This window comes from Eulemur rufifrons, chromosome 6, assembly GCF_041146395.1.
Source record: "Eulemur rufifrons isolate Redbay chromosome 6, OSU_ERuf_1, whole genome shotgun sequence".
Lineage (NCBI taxonomy): Eukaryota > Metazoa > Chordata > Mammalia > Primates > Lemuridae > Eulemur > Eulemur rufifrons.
In genome coordinates, this window is record NC_090988.1 from 67,095,878 (window position 1) to 67,112,360 (window position 16,483).

Genomic DNA, 16,483 nt, shown 5'->3' on the forward strand with positions numbered 1-16,483 from the left:
AATCTACGGACACCTTGATCTTGGACTTCCCAGCCTCCAGAACCGTGAGAAATAAATTTCTGTTGTTTATAATTCATGCAGATTATGGAAATTTTATTATAGCTGCTGGAATGGACTAAGACACGTGTGAACTGGTGAAAACTCGGTGTGTAAGTGGAAGTAAGTGTGGACACGCCTGCACCTGTGATTCTGCTGGGGAGGAAGAAGGAAGACCCTTCTCCGGTGCTTGGTCAGAGAAGGGCCTGTCCACTCAGGTAAGCAGAAACCTGAAAGGGAGGGAGGGAGCATGGGAGAGAGTTGGGGGTGGGAGAGACAGCGACAGGCAGACTCACAGCAAGTACCTATCATTTACCTGCTCTAAGGAAACATTGCTGAAGTGCCCCTTCATGCCCCATGTAAAGCCAAAATCTATTTTTAGCTAAAATAGATACAATAAAAATTCAAGCTGGTAAATATATTAAATTTTAAGTTTTTTTTTTTTTTTTTTTTTTTTAATAGCCAGTGTGTCTTTGAGAAGATAATTATTTAATGATGCGAGTGCTCTGGGGCCCGGGCAGAGGACAGAGCCTGGCGACGTTTTGTTGTTAAGAGTGAGCCCAGTGGTTTGGAGAGAAACAACACCTTTTCCACTGGAGCCGGAGACACATAAAATTCCTCTGCTGTCCCAGAGGCCAGCCCCCTAGTGGGAAGGCTTGGGGGAAGAGGGTGCTGAGGTGGTGCTTGCTCCCCTAATTGGGGAAATGACTTGGCTCAGCCAGTGGGTGCTCGGATCTGTAACTGAAGCAGTTGTCCCTCGAAAGATGGAGTGCTTAAACAAAATGTGGCAGACATACAAATGGAATATTATTCAGCCTTAAAAAGGAAGGAAATCCCGACACATGCTACAACATGGGTGAGCTTTGAGGACATTATGCTAAGTGAAATAAGCCAGTCACAAAAAGACAAATACTCTATGATTCCACTTAAGGAGGTGCCTAGAGTAGTCAGATTCACAGAGACAGAAAGTGGAGTGGTGGTTGCCAAGGACTGGGAGAAAGGGAGATTGGGAGTTACTGTTCAGTGAGTACCGTGCAGAGGATGTTAGAAAAGGCATAAAGGCCTGGGTGAAGGGACTGTGAGAAAGGTGGAAACCTGGCAGTCCTGCAAACAGGACTTGGGATATGATTGTTATCAGCCGGCTGCACACAGCAGGCTTTGCAATGTATGGAATCATTACTGATGTTGGGTCCCTGCCCTTTTCTTTATAGCCTTAAGGAACAACAAGGAAATAACAAGATCATTATATATTTAATGTATATCGCTAAATAGACTTGTTTAGAACAATGTGCTTACAGTGTGACACCAAAGATTTTATCTATATGTTCTTTACTGTAAACACATATGCCTTTCCCTACAATAAATACGGAGATTTGGAGAGATTCGAGAGCTCTTTGAAAGGAAAAGAGTCTCTCCTCCTCCTCCAGCCTGAGACTGAGGTCTGGAGCACACTTCATTGCGCCGTAACACTGGTAGAGATGCTGGACGATCTCTACATACAGAGTTTCAGTTTTGCAAGATGCAAAGAATTCTGGAGATGCATGGTAGTGACGGTTGCCCGGCAATGTGAATGTATTTAATATCACTGAACTGCACACTTAAAATGATTAAGATGGTAAAGTTTGTGTTATATGTATTTTACCATAATTTTTAAAAAAGGAAAATAAATCATCTTATTTCCCCAAGGGGAACAAAGGGTCACAGCCAGGACTACGTCCCTAGACTAAGCCCCTAAGGTGCCAGAAAGATCAGAACCGCTATCTCCCTGGGCATTTATGTTCCCAAAGGTTAGGGTAAGAATCCAAGATTCTCTGCAGATATACAGGCTATGTATCTCCTGTATATAAATAGAGAAAATCCCTCTTGTATGGAGTCCCCTCCCACTTGTGTAGGAGAATTTTCCATTCAGCTTTCATCATGTCACCCAGGGTGAAGGTCTGGGGCAAGGGGAGCTGACACACTTTAAATTATTATTAACATTTTGAGACAGGGTCTCGCTCTGTCACCCTGGTGGAGTGCCATGGCATCAGCCTAGCTCACAGCCACATTTATTATTTAATGTAGAGTAATTGACAAGAAATCTGTCTCTGTTCTACCTCATGTGCGCATTCAGGATAAAATTAATAAATATGAACATTAAAAACCCAACATGTACATGTGGGCATGCACTTAACATGCAGAGAGGGGAGAGAACCCCCCCCCCCAGTTGCTATAGGTATAAGTGTGGGGTGCACAGAGGCAGAGGAGGGAGCCTCAGAGCCTTTAGGAAGCTCCATCCTCAGAAGTGAGATGGGCCCCATGCTGCTCTTTCTGTAGCATCCATCTCAGATTTTAAAAACGTTAACATTAATTTGAGAGCCAAGAATTGTGTCTAAGCGCTTTATCTGTATTTCTTTTGATCCTCACAATTCTATGAAGTAGGTTCTATTTATATCCCTTTTATAGTTGAAGAGACTAGAATAGAGATTTAAGTTATGAGGCCAGAGTCAGATTTCAGTTCTCAGTTCTCAGGACATGTGGGGAGCAAGTGTTGGAACCCATGTATCTTACCCCTGGGGGTCCTGTGGTCATAGCAGACCCTCTCACTTCCCCATTTCTTGTCCCCAAGAGGTGGCCAAGCAGCCAGCCCCGGCAGCTGGGAATTGGTGAGGGTGCCACACAGCAAGGCAGTGAGCCCTTGGTGTCCTGAGCCACAGGGTCCTTCCAAGGTAGGTCACAGGGACAGGAAAAGGGAAGAACAGAAGGAAAGGAGGGAGGGAAAGCACTTTTGGGGTTAGAGATCCTTAGTGGCCACCCTTTTTTGCCTTCCCGGATCCATTTCCCCTCTTCTGTAATGACACCCCAATTTTCCTTTTGGAAACCACGCTTCCCCTTTTCTTAGTCCACGTGGTAAGTCCACTTGGTGGGGCTGACTTCAACTCCTGGCTACATGGGTGCATGTGTGACCCAGGTGTGACCAATAAGGGGTGGCCACACCCCCAAGTTGAGCTAATCAGAGTAAATCCTCAGGATTTGGCTAGAGCTATTAGGACACAGGTGTGCTTTTTCCACTGGGGTTGCACTACCCGGTAGACTACATTTAGAGCATTGGAGGCCCTCTTGGCACCACCGTATGGGAAGAGCCTGTCTGGGAATGAAACCAGAGGAGTCAAGAGATGGTGTGATGGTTAATTTCATGTGTCAACATAGCTAGGCCACAGTATTCAGATATTTGGTCAAACATGTCTAGGTGTTGCTGTGAAGGTATTTTTTAGATGAGATTAAGATTTAAATCAGTAGACTTTGAGTGATTACCCTCCATTATGTGGGTGGGCCTCATCTAATCAGTTGAAGGCCCTAATAGAAAAAAGATTGATGTCCTCCAAGGAAAAGGGCATTCTGCCAACAGACTGAATTTGAACTTGAGCTGTAATATCAACTCTTCCCTGGGTCCCCAGCCTACTGGCCTGCCTTGCAGATTTTGGACTTGCTGGCCCCCACAACTGTGGAGCCACTTCCTTAAAATAAAAAAAAAAAACTTTCCCTCTCTCTCTCTCCCCACCCCCACCCCATTGCTTCTATTTTCTGGAGACCCCTAACTAATACAGACGGCTAGGCCAGAACAGATTCCTGATGTCATTGTTTTAGTACCTTAATCCAGACAAACTTGACATCAAATACTCCTGGATTTTTCACTTCGATGGTCCTCTTGAGTTGAGTTTCTTTCCCTTGGAACCCAAAGGGTCCATCGGAGGAGGGAGCAGTGAGCTCACACCGACTGAGCTCTCATTCTGTGCCAGGCCCAGTGCTCCCTTTTTACAGTTGGCCTAGGCCTTGAAGGATGCGTAGGAGTTCGTGTAGGCATGAAGAGGGCAGGGTGGAGTGAACATGTGCAGAGACACAGAGACATGTTGGAGCATGGCAGGCCAAGGAAACTGAAGAGTTCAAAGTGGCCGAAGCAGAGGAAGTGATTGGCAAGAAACAGGGCTGGAAAAATTGCTGGGGGTGGGGGAGGGGATTTCAGGCTCTGAATGCCAGGCTGAGAAGTTTGGATTTTTCCTGAGAACAGCAAGGGAGCCATTGAAGACTTTTAAGCAGGGCAGAGACGATGTGATTCAGGCTTTGGCTGGTTCACTCTGCAGTGGGAAAGACATGACCAGGTAGGAAGAAAATAGAAATCGAGAGGAATTATTTTCTAGCTGGAGATTTTCCTGGTGCTCCTGAAATCAGATTCTGTATGTCCTTTGTCATCTACTGAAGCAGGATCGCGCAGCGGTTGATGATGTGGATTCCTGGAGCCGCCCTGCCTGGTCTGCTACTTACTCTCTATTTAGCCTCAGGCATGTTGCTTAATGCCTGGTGCCTCAGTTTCCTCAGTGAAGGTAAGGGCTTGTCTACCGCATAGGGTTTGTTGTAATGACTAAATGAGTCACTGTGCATTTAGAGCTCAGCACAGCGCTTGACACACCCAGAGTTAGCAGTCATCTTTCTCCAACTAAGACCAGCAGTGGCTTCTGGACGGCAGACCCCAAGTCCCAGGAGGACAACCGCAGCCCTCTGCCCTCTCCCTGCATCAGGCAGCCCCACCTTCCTTCCCAGGGGGCTGCGCCTGCCCTCCACTTCTCACAGAGGCACAGCCAGCCTGGGCCCAAGGGAGCTGAGAATTGTCACTGCAGGGACAGGAGAGGACAGGGCTCTCAGCTCTGGAAACAGATTCTTATCCAAATGTCCTGAGAATTAGGCTGGAACTGGGCGAGAACAAGCTTCCCAGCCCACACAGGCCCAAAGGGAGTGTCTTAGAAGCACCAAGGCCGCAGCCTCAGCCTTTTCACCTCCCACTTCCAGATGCAGAGGTGAGAAGCTCAAAGCCAGCGCGGCCAACCCTGTGGAGCGCCTGTGGAAAGCAACTGCGATGAGATAGATAGGATGCCAGAAGTTCAGAGTCAAGGGCATCCTCAAATCCTCAGGCTTTTTAGGTTTGTGTTTCTACTGTGCGGTGCAGAGAAAGGGCAACTCTGCCACCAACTTTAGGGGATGCTGAAAAGTCACCCCCTCCTTGGCCTCAATTTTCCTGAATACCTAGTGACAGGGGTTGGAGTCTGGGGTGGCAAACAAAGTTCATCTGCGGGCCAGACTGGATGGGTTGCTGGTGGCCGCCTGGCTGGTCGGTTAGAGAGGCTGGCAGGGAGTAGCGAGTTGGCCACGTGTGTAGAAGGGAGTGGGTGGCGCAAAGGGGCAGCCCTTGCCCTGGGTAGGGTTTAGCCCTGCATGCTCAGCCTTGGTCACTGAAGTGGCTCCTGACATCCGGCCCCATCTCCCTGTGGACTCTGGCCTCAGCAGAGCCCCTCATGGCCCCCAACACGAGTCAGGAACTGCTTTAGGTCCTGCCCCCCATAAAAATTCTTTGGATTTTCTTACCTGGTTAATGCCAATGTCTGCTAGAGAGAGCCGTGTACTTTGGGTTCAACATGGGAAAACTTTCTAATGAGAGTTGATTTCCTTGATGACAATGAAGAGTGAGTCATAAAAAAGGGGGCTGAAGCCCACTGAAGCCCACGCACCCTGCCAGCCCTTGGTGACCTTAAGGCTCAGGACTATGTCACCCACGTCCCCAGCCTCCCATCTGTCCCCTTTCCTGCCCTACCCAGTGCACACCTTCCCTGCCCTTCTCCTCTAACCAGGAGCCAAAGCCTCTTTATCGTCTCACTCGTCAAGTCCTCATAAGCCCCAACAAACTCACTGGCTGCAGCTGCAGGTGAATTTCGAATGGTGAGGTTCCCGGCATTGCAAAGCTGAAGGCCTCAGCAGCGGCACCTGTAGGTCACAAGAGGAGGCGACCATCGCCAAACAGCAGAACATTCACTGTTCTTCAGTCGTGGGGAGAATTGTTCTGCCGACAGTCCAGAACTGGAGACATTCCAGCGCGGGTGGCCCTGCCCTATATGTAGCCCGCAGAGAAGGGCACATGCAGTCTCTGGGGCCGGAGGGCCCAGGCTGGAACTCAGCGCTTCTGCCTCATCACGTGACCTAGGGCATGTGACTTAACCTACTTGTATATCAAGCGTCTCTCAGTAAAATGGATTGGTGATAATAATAGGACCTGCCTCGTGGAGTTGCTGGGGGACCCCAGTTGATGAGCTTGGTGCCGAGAACAGTACCTGGCAGACAGTCAGTGCCATCTAAGTGTGGGCTGTTGTCACCAGGCTCCCGGGAAGGCCGTGCACGCTTCCCAGGGGTTGCAGTTTGAGACAGCAGACACGGGGTTCAGCCCAGGCCTAGCACATAGTAGGTGTCAGCAAATAGGACCTCCCTCCTTGTTGGTTTTGGAATCGTCTCCAGAGCCAGGTTAGGCACCAGATAAGAAAATGCAGGGACCTCCTCCAAGTGGCTGCTGTCTCTAGGAGCTGGTTATTTGGAGGTCACTGTGGCTTTGTCTGCACTGAGAAAGTCCGGCAGCTCCTCTCTCTCTCTCTCTGCTCCTCCCGTGGGTTTCCTTCCGTCCCACGTGGTAGTTTTGTTCTGAGCCCCTCCCCTGCTGTGATCCGGGGAGGTCTTGGGAGCAGCGAGTGTGTCTGTTTTACCACCAAGTCCTCAGGGTCCAGCTCGGGCTGCAGCCTTGTGGTACGTGGTGGGGACTCGGCTGAACATGAGGCTGGACCCAGTGAGTGGGCAGTGGGTGTCCCCGAGGGGCTCCCTGCAGTGTCCACCACAGGAAGGTGTTTTCCTGGGGCCCCCTCATGCATGAGGCACTCTCCCCTCAGACCGCCTTTCCTTGGGACCCCAGTCATTTTCCTCTGGACACCCAGGGTCTGGGGGGAAGGATGCACCCCGCAGGGGTCCTTTCAAGGGGGTGGAGGGCGCGGCTTGCTGTCCACAGTGCCTGCTGCCTCAGCATCCACGCCAGGTGGGACGTGACCCAAGCCAGCCACAGCTGACTGGACTTGGCATGGTCCCCGCCCCAAGGGCTGTCCACTCGGGCGAGTTGGCCCAGTCGGAGGCTGCCCTGGGAACTTGGAATTGGGAAATAGAGCTGGAGTTGGCTGGTGCTGGAGCTCTAGCCGGGCGTTTGCCTAGAGTGAGGAGGATGATTATGACGGCCAAGTTCAAGCTGAGCTCGGAGGAAGCACAGCAAGCTGCGGCAGAGCCGGGAGCCTCGGCGGAACATAGCAAGAAGCTGAGAGGCCGTGATGCAGCCACCGAGGGACAGAGAGAGCTGCTCCTCTAAGACTCCTGAAATCAGAGCCACCTTCCGCTCCCAATCTCGAGAGGCCAGTGACACTGCGTCTCCCGGCCTTGGGTTTCCGTGACATGCCTGTACTGACACAAGCCCACCGTCTTCCCTGCAGCTAGTGCCCTGGTCCCTGTAACCAGGAGGGCCTTGACTCGCCCCCTGCTGGCCCTTGTAGTTACACCTCCTGCCTCCTGCCCTTTCCTCTCCCGCGAGCTTCTGCTGGATGTGGTTTCATGGAGGGAGTGGACCTGCGCCTCCGTCCCTCACCTGCTGTCTTGGTGACCTCAGGAAAAGCAGCTGTGGCCATGATGCCCTTGAGAGAAGCTGGGGAACCCCACACCTTGAGGACGCTTTGGGGCTCCTGCCTTCGGCTATGCTTTCTGCAATTGAGCAAAGTCCCTGCCACATGGATTTCATTTCCTGCCATCTCTGCTGAGAAGACACCGAAGCCAGGCCCAGCCGGGCTCCTGCTTCCTCAGCCCTCTGCTCCGAGCCCGGCCCGGCCATTTGATCACATCCTTCACATCAGACCCAGATCCCAGCACTGGGGTCTCTTCCTCACCCCTGAATAGGAGCCAAAACCTTATGGTTTTTTTACTTGACAGCCTTGAATCTGCTGCCCAAATCCATACTCACTCCCATAAGCTGGAAAAGAAATCTGTTTACTTTATTAATGAGCTCAGAGTGAGGTTTGCGACAGCAATCCTAGCAGCAATGACAGTAGGGGCCAGGGCACAGCGATGCAGAGGGACTCAGGAGTTGGGTCCTATTAGAGTTCAAAGGAGGAGTCCCCCAGGGCTGGGAGAGACCAAATTCCCTGGGCCAGAGAAAAGAAATGAGTCCCAAATCCCAGAGGCCCCCTCCAAACCGCTGGCTGCACCCTCCTCTCCATATTGGCCTTCAGAAAGGTGGCCCAGGGTGTTCCTCAGCCAGCCCCGGTTCCGGTTCCGGGCCAAAGGGAGTGTGAAATTCCCGGGTGCTGGGCGCAGGTGTCCAGGGCTGCCTGCTGTGCCTGCAGGCTGGCCTCTCTCTCGGCTGCTCCTAGGCTTTGTGTTCAGGACGTGGGGCCAGAGCTCATTGTCTTCTAGGGGTGAATTTGGTTTCTTCTTCTGGACTTCAGAAGAAGGTCCTGTGGGGGAGAGGAAACAGAGCAGGCCTTGTGGACGCACACTCAGCTCAGGGCAAGGCCCCCAAAAGGGAGCAGCCACGCTGGCAACACGAGGCCCTGCCAACCTCCGAGGCCCCTCTTGCTGCAGGCCCCAAGGGCCACACTCCAGCCACAGCCACGGCACGCAGGAGGCAGGGAGAACACAGAAGGGATGCCCGGGATGGGAGAGGAGGGTCTGGGAGGAGCAGGAGCAGGAGTCTCTTGCAAAGAGCAAGTGACAGAAAACATAGGGCCACTTAGGCTTTCCCAGAAGCCACAGTATAGTAGGCCAACTGTCTTGGAAGCATGAGGCCCTAATGTTTTGGGAAACTTGTAACAGAAAAGTCAACAAGTCCAGGCTTGGGTCTGCCCCAGATGCTGCCGGCTGTAGGCTTCAGGCCACACCAAACACCAGTTTCACAGCCACCTGCTAGCTCTGTCCATGGGGACAGCCCTGTCACAGGGCGGAAACACATCCTGAAGCTGGGCTCCACGGTATGTCCCACAGATAGAGCTTGGAGCCAAGGGATGGAGAAGGCACAGGGGACAGTTTGGTCTGAGCAGGGCTCAGGCCACAACAGGGCACAACAGCACATGAGCAACCCTAATCCTCCAACCCTGGTTCTTTGGACCAGCCTTAGAAACCTCTTAGTAGCCCTGGCTCTGCCCAAGCAGGGGGCCAGGGTGGAGCAGGGGCCCCCAGCAGGGTGTCATTCACAGGCAAGGAGGCACATTTTGCTGAGGACACCTCTTGGGGGACATTCCAGCTGGGCTTCCTGTGTGCTCTCCCAGCCCAGCACGCCTACTTTGAGGCACTGTCTGCACCCAGCGGAGAATGGAGCTCAGCGCTCCATCCTGCTCATGTGGGTGCTGCTTGGGACCCAAGGCAAGTCCCAAGGGCTGTGGTGAGTCAGGACACCAGGTCCCAAGCAAGTGCTCTGCACCACTCCCCAGAGATGGAGGGCCCCTGAGTCCAGCAGAATTCCAGTGTGGCCAACAGCAGGCCCTAGGTGGCACTGCAGGGATGGCATCTTGTGTACCCTTCCAGACACCAGTCCAAAGAACCATGCCGACAGCATGGGCAGCAGGTGGCCACTGCACGCAGCACGGACAGCCAGGGCCCCGTGGCCTGCCTGCCTATTCACCGTGGGCTCCAGCTGCAGGAGGAACCCGTGTCTGTGCACGGCAGCACGGTCTTCAAGGAGCTTTCGGACCGGCTGGGGGCTTTCGGCTGCGGAGGAGGGAAGAGAAGAGCTACATACACAGAGCAGAGCGGGAAACACAAAACAGGGCTTGGTTACTCCCAGGCAGAGCGCCGCTGGACCTCTTCTCTCACTTGGCTCCTGCCTCGGGTTCTGCCCAGCCCCGGGGTTCCAGAATCAGGAGCAAGCAGACCTTGGTCCCTCTGAGACAGGCACAGAACTCAGCCTCGGCTGGCTGGGGAGCAAGCAGGCACAGCCACGCCAGGCAAGCAGGGGTGTGAGCGGGGAGTGTGTGGATGGCGGGCGGGCGGGCGGCCAGGGGCAGGGATGTGATGTGATGAGGTGAAGACGGAGGGGAGACACCGCAGAGGCAGGGAGAGATAGGTAAGAATAGATGCAGAGTGACAAAGACAGACAAGCAGGGACTCAGAGCCAGGGACAGAGAGAACAGGAAGCAAGAAAAGGAAAGAAGAGAAGAGAAAAGGGAGGGGGTGAAAGGGAAAGAGAGGGACAGATGAGGGAGACAGTGAGAGAGAGAGAGAGAGAGAGAGAGAGACAGAGGGAAAGACAGGGAGAGAGGAGAAGAGAACACAGAGAGACCCAAACAGATACAGACACACAGGGACTCACAGAGAAAGACATCAAAGATCCAAGGCTCCCTGGGGATCTCACAGGGTGGGGACAAAAGCCTGTGGTCTTGGCTGCCTAGAGATACAGCGTAAGTGCATAGAGCTAGACATCAGGAAGGCCTTCCAGAGAGCGAACGATGGACAGAGAAATCTTTAAACTGTCTCATAACAGTGCAGGGGATAACGTTCTGAGTGGGCAATCAAAAATCCTGAGTCTTTGTCCCAACTTATCTGCTTACTTGGTCTGAGACCTTGAGCCTCAGTTTCCTATATGTAAAGAAGAATTTGGACAAGACATCTTGGAAGGCAGCTCTGATAGTACTTGAGGGCAGTGTGCTAGGATTTCTCTAGCCCAGGAGTTTTCTAGGAGCTCTGACTACGAGAAGCTGTGTGCTCGGGCCATTCCTTCTCGCTGAGTGAAGGCTCGGGCTGGGTGGGGTGGGCTGGAGGAAGGCGGCGGAGGTTCTGGAGAAGGAATAGGCGGTGGTGGGTCAGGGGCCTGCACACACTTACAGCTCATCGTCGTACTCCTTGGGGGGACAGACAGCAAGAACGAGGTCGATCCAGTCCTGTGGGGAGAGGCCGTGTGAATCTGGGGCACACTCAGGGGTGGATGGTGGTCTGCCCCTGGTACTCCATTCTCATTTCTGGGCACCAGGGCCTAGGATCAGCCAGCTGGGGCCTTCTCCCCACAGGGGAGGGCTGGAGGTCCTCCTGCTGGAGATGGGCCCACTGTGGGGTCCTAAGGTCTGGGGAACAGTCTGGTGTCTGAGGCTTCAGAACCAGAGAGGCCAGGGTTGCAAGGCCCTCAAATGACACTAAGTTCCCAAATGCTGATCTATGGACCAGGGCCAGGCAGTAACCTCAGAATTACTTAGGGGAATTTCTTAAAAGTGTAGACTCATGGACTTGGCCCCTGAAAGTCTGGGGTGGGTCCTGGGAAGCAGTATTTTAACAAGCTCCTCAGGTGATTCTCATGCACAGACAATTGGAGAACTTCTGGCCTAGCTTTTTGATCCTAACACCTGAATCCCCTCAATGTCATTACTCCTTGGCTTGGGTGTATCCATTGAGAAGTATCTGAAATATCACTGGGCCCGTCTACCATGTGATAGCTCCTAACATTGACTTCAAATCTCTCTCTCTTCCCAGGACCTCCCTCCATCCAATCCAGCTCTGCCCTCAAGAATCACAGAGAATATTTCTGCTCCCTCTACCCTAATGCAGCCCTTCAGATAATCAAAGACAGTCATCATGTTACCCGTGAGTCTTCTCTTCTCCATATCCCTTCATGTGGGTCCCAGGCCCATCTGGTCAGCTTCCTTGGCACTGAACTTAATACCTCAGGCTCGGCTGCCTGCATACAGTTGCACAGGTTGCACATTGCACAATATGAGTGGGCACCATTCACACTACAGTCTGTAGGAGGGCACCCCCTCGGATTGTGCAGTGCACAGCCTGGGAGACCTTACATGGTGGCCCTGACCCAGGAGGGTGTCTAATGAGCACAGAGCAGATTACCACCAGCCCGTACTTCATCTTGGGCCCTCTACTTTTGTTAATGCTTTCTAGTAGACCCCAGAACTCTCTTGATTCCTGTTCCGTGTGCACTTAGAAAAGACGTTAAGTCTTTTTCTTGGGAGGGCTGCCCTACTTAGTCTTCTGGAATTGGTTTGTACCACTGGCTTTTTGAATTCAAGGTCAGAAATTGACATTTATTTTTCTGAATTCCATGTTGTTAGATTTTGACCATTGGCTGTACAGGGTATGTGGGTGTTACCCAACAGTTGCCTGGACCCTAGACACCCGCCCTGGGATGGGGCATCCCAATTGTAAGGCCTAGCTGCACAGACCAGGGTTTGAGGCAGGCAGGTGAGGGAGGGACAGTGGGAGGGGCTTGTTCTTACCCCGCCCTGGTTCCAGGCCTTCTGCAGGGCAGCCTCAGCCTCAGCCAGAGTGTAGTCCGTCACAATCTTGCCATTGATCGCCATGATCTCATCCCCTTTCACAATGCCACCTGCAGGAAGATGAGGCTGATTGGCCCACTGGACTGTATGTGACATGTGCCTGGCCCAGAGCTTGGCAAAGGGGGTCACTGTGGGGCCACAGAAGAGGTCTGACCCTGGGTTCTGAAAGCTCACGTGGGCCCAGAGGGCACAGGGAAACTACCCACTTGGTTACTCAAAGGGCATTTCCTCCCCACTCCAGCCACACGCCCTCACCCCAGCTCGGTAATGACACAAACGATGAATCATTGCCACCCAGCTCTTGTATGGGCCTCTGTTGTTGCAGAGGGAGTCAGACCTGCATTTCCAGCGAGGCTATCAGAGACCTGAGTGAGTTCTGCAAACTGTTCCTCTGCTGCCCAGCAGCGCTGCTCTGCTTCGGATCCCTGAGCATGCCAAGCTCTTCCTGCCTCAGAGCCTTCGCATACTGTTCCATCTGGAATGCTTTTCCCCTTTGTCTCTTCTCTTCTACTAGTCTGAGAGGAAATGTCTCCTCCTCAGAGAGGGCTTCTCTGACACCCACTCAGTCTAAAGTAGGTCTTTCCTATTATTCTCTCACAGCATCCCGGTCTTTTCCTACACCGCATTTTTCACAATTTGTAGCCATAAATCTATTTGTTCACTTATCAGTGAAGTCTCCCACCATACTGTCAGCTTCACCAGGACAGGGACTGTCTTTTAGGTTCACCACTCTATTGCCAGTGCTTCACATGATACCCAGCACAAGAAAGGAACTCAAGATAGTTGTTGAAAAAATGAATGCAGTTAAAAGGTGTTCTTGGATAAACTTTCCAGTGATCTAATAATTTTGGGGAAACTGAGTTGTAAGCTAAATAGTTGCTCACTGCAGGACTTGTCAGAGTCTTGAATATGCTAATATGCATTGCAGCTGTCCAAGCAGTGGACAGATTGTACACGGTTTCCCATACCTCTTCGACATTGGATCTCTTTTTTGAGGAATTTCCCCCAGTCCTGAGGTCCACAGAGCACTCCAGGTTACGTTGAAATAGATCAGCCAGAAACCTTGTGGGCATGAAGGCCCATGGGAATGTGGTGTGTGTTACTGATGATGGCAGCCATGGTGGCTTAAACAATGTGCTCCTGGGGAAACTTCCACCAGCTGCTGGCAGGTCCAAAGCAGTGCAGGACCAGACTGTAGACAGCAGTGTCCTCTGCACAGTGGGACTGGGGATAGGTGACTTTCGCTTTTTCATTTTGTACAAACCTAAGATGGAGCCTTAGGGGCAATAAGGCAGTGGTTGGGCTGGGGCTGGGTAAGTGGGGAGGACCCAGGAGAGTCAGTCTTCCATCCTGGTCCTCTCTCCCTGCTAGACACAGCACACAGGTGGCTTCCCTGGGCCAAGTAGCAACCCCTCCCCTAGTTGGCACAGAAGAGGAGGGTGCCAGGACAGAGGAGGAGGGTGGGGGCCAGGGCAGCTGCCTGGATGAGCAGGTCCTGCCTCCTCTAGCTGGAACGAAAGGTCAGAGTGTGGCTGAGGGGGGCCTGAGGCCACTGAAGCCAGGGTGCAGAGCTGGACTTGCACCCAAGGCTCCCAGCGCCCACCCCTGCCCTGGTAATCACAGAAGCCTGGCTGCCAGCCACCAGCTGGCTCTCCCTTCTCTCTGTCTCCTGCCCCAGGCCCTCAGCTTTTACCACCTCCAGCTGGTGGGAGAGCCCGGCTGCAGCCCAGGACTGCCAGAAGGGATCTGATCTTACGATTTCCTGCTCTAGCCTGGGAAGGTAAGAGGCCTGGGGCTCCTCCGCCTTGGGGTGCCCAGACCTCCCCGACTTGGACTAAGGAATCACTAACAGAGTTTCTGACATGCCTGGCAGGTGAATGGGCTGATAGTGTGAAGCAAGAGACGGGGCCTGGAGTCTGCGAATTCTTCTTGCATCAGCAGAGGCTGCTTTTGTTGCTAAAGGGATACACGCAAAGCAAGAGATCATGCCTCAAAAGAGACAGAGTGTGTGTGTGTTTAGGGGGCGCTCTGGCTCTCGGGGAGGGGGCAAGCCTGCACTAGACCTCACGACCAAACTGCCTGGACCTTTTACTGGCTGTGGGTCCTTCAGCAACTGCTTTAACCTCTGTGTGCCTCAGTTTCCTAAGCTGCAAAATGAGAATAATAACAGTAGCTACTTCCGGGGTTGTTATGAGGATTAAATGAGTTAATATACACAAAACACTTCCACAGAGGTTATGTGCCAGGTATTTAGAATAGCATCCAGCACATGATTAGTTCTCAATAAACGTGTGGCTCTTGTCATCGCTGAAAGGACAGGCCAGGTTTTGAGGGTTTCTCTCTGCCTTTCTCACCTTCACAGGGTCAGCACTGGTCGAAGCTCAGCCAGGCACTGCCCTTCCAGGGAGCCTTCTCTCAGGGCTGCCATGGCTTCCTCCACCCCGAGTTCCCCGTAAGCCCTCAGCAGACTGTGCTGTGCTTGTCAGTCCCTGGCAATTCTGAGCATGTGGCCACCACTGGCCAGGGAGCCCCTGGAGGGCAGGATGGCGTCTGGTTTGGTCCTGACAGCATTGCATGCCCTCAGGTGACACGTGGGACTGATAGGTGGCTGGATGGGTGGGCATTCTTGAGCAACCGTCAGCCCACTGCCAGCCCACTCCGAGTGGGCAGCTGTTGCTCTCCTGGAGGGCCCTGTGTGAGCACTGCACCATCCCCACACAGGGCCATGGCTGTCCCTACTCACCATGCCGCTCGGCGGCTCCCCCCTCATAAACAGCAGAGATGACCACCTTCCCGATCGGGGAGTCCACACCGCCTTCCAGGGCCAGGTCCAAGGATCCCTCCTGGTTAGAGGAAAACAGGCTTTAGGGAGCCAAGCAGACAGCAGCCTGTGGGCACCTGGGCACCAAGGAGCCTCCTGACAGAGCCACAGAGAGCAGGAGGCGCCATGGGGCCACCGGCGGTGCCATCGGGGAGAAAATGAGGCCTGGATGGTATGCGGGGGCTGGGTGGGCAGCCCCGCCCCAGGAGGGGGCATCTTGGGAGACGGGGGAGGATAGTGGGGACCAGAGGGGCCCCTAGGAGTCACCTCAAGAATAAGAGAAGCCAGCAACCAAGGTGCAGGGGGACAGGGGCAGGGAAGGAGGGTGGCCCACCCACCCCGCTCCACGTGCCCAGGTACCTTCTTAATGCGCAGGAGCCGGACATCCTTGCCTGTGATCTGCTCCGGGGTGAACTAGACGGAAAAGACAGTGGGAGCTTTGAGCCGGCCTGAAGGGTGGCGGTGGGAGCAGGGGTGGAGAGGATAAGCCAGGCAGCTGGGGGACACTGGACCCAGCAGAATACACAGCCCAGGGGACCGTTCCCTGCCCGACCCCCGCTGGTCTTCAGCTGGGATCCCAGGCCCCACGGGGGACAATGGACGAACGCGCATGCACACCATACAGTTGGCACTGGAGTGCCATCTGGAAGGAGCCTCTGCAGGAGAGAGCAGCTGGGGCGTCCTCAGGGCTCCTCATGCGCCCCGACCTCGTCCCAGACCCCAGAGCCCAGGCGCACCAGCATCAAATACTCTAACCCACCTCCCAGGAGAGGAGAGTTAAATCTTACCATGGAGTAGGGGTCAAAGTCTTCTTCATATTTCCGGAAGTCCTGGAAGCAAAGCGGGGGTGTTCAGGGCGACAGAGCAGAGGCCCTTGAGGCTCAGAGCAGAGGAGAAAGAGGGTGAAAGCTCAGAATCCAATGGAGGAGGGGCAGGCGTGGCCTGGGTGGGATGCAGGGAGGAGGCTGGCAGCCCCCACAGCCAGAGCGCCCTTGCTCAGGGACAAGCAGGAAGCTGCAGGAAGCATTCGGAGCACTGTTCCAGCGAGGGCTGGCCAGGCAGTGTCTGCCCCACGGAGAGTCTCATCCCCCAGCCTCAGGTCCTCGAGGGCACACCTCCTCTCCTCCAAGTTCCTGCTCGGGGTGGCGCCCGGGCCCCAGGGGATGAAGCCCAGCGCTTCTCCACCCCGTGCTCTGGCCCCGCAGAAGGGCCAGTCCTGCTCTTCCTGGGGAAACCAGCCCCGGGATGCCCGAGGGAGAGGCAAGAGTCACTGAGCAAGAAGGGGGCGGTGGTGATGAGGATCTGTGGTGGCCTAGTGCCTGGCACTGCCCTTAACGCAATGTTTACCTAGAAGGTTCTGGGGAGCCCAGGTTGGCCCTTTAGCCAGGGGAGGAAGAGGGGGAGAACACACAGCTCAGGGGACCTGGCTTGATGGGGGCTGCTGTGTAGACAATGGCCCCAAGATTTAGGA

General features: G+C 53.8%; 1 protein-coding gene across 3 annotated transcripts in view; it reads right to left on the bottom strand.

Moving 5' to 3' along the window:
• Positions 1-7,892: 7,892 nt before the first annotated feature.
• The window catches only part of USH1C (USH1 protein network component harmonin), a 47,670-nt gene continuing 39,079 nt past the window's right edge, over positions 7,893-16,483 (bottom strand). For 2 of the 3 annotated variants that reach the window (XM_069469663.1, XM_069469662.1), the window contains 6 exons: positions 15,801-15,842; positions 15,373-15,426; positions 14,935-15,034; positions 12,132-12,241; positions 10,738-10,793; positions 7,893-8,375 (listed from right to left, as the gene is read on the bottom strand). In XM_069469663.1, coding sequence (XP_069325764.1) covers positions 8,363-8,375; positions 10,738-10,793; positions 12,132-12,241; positions 14,935-15,034; positions 15,373-15,426; positions 15,801-15,842 — 375 coding nt within the window. In that variant the 3' untranslated portion in view covers positions 7,893-8,362. Of the gene's footprint in view, positions 8,376-9,538; positions 9,648-10,737; positions 10,794-12,131; positions 12,242-14,934; positions 15,035-15,372; positions 15,427-15,800; positions 15,843-16,483 lie in introns of all 3 variants that reach the window. The other variant, XM_069469661.1, reaches the window with a different exon arrangement.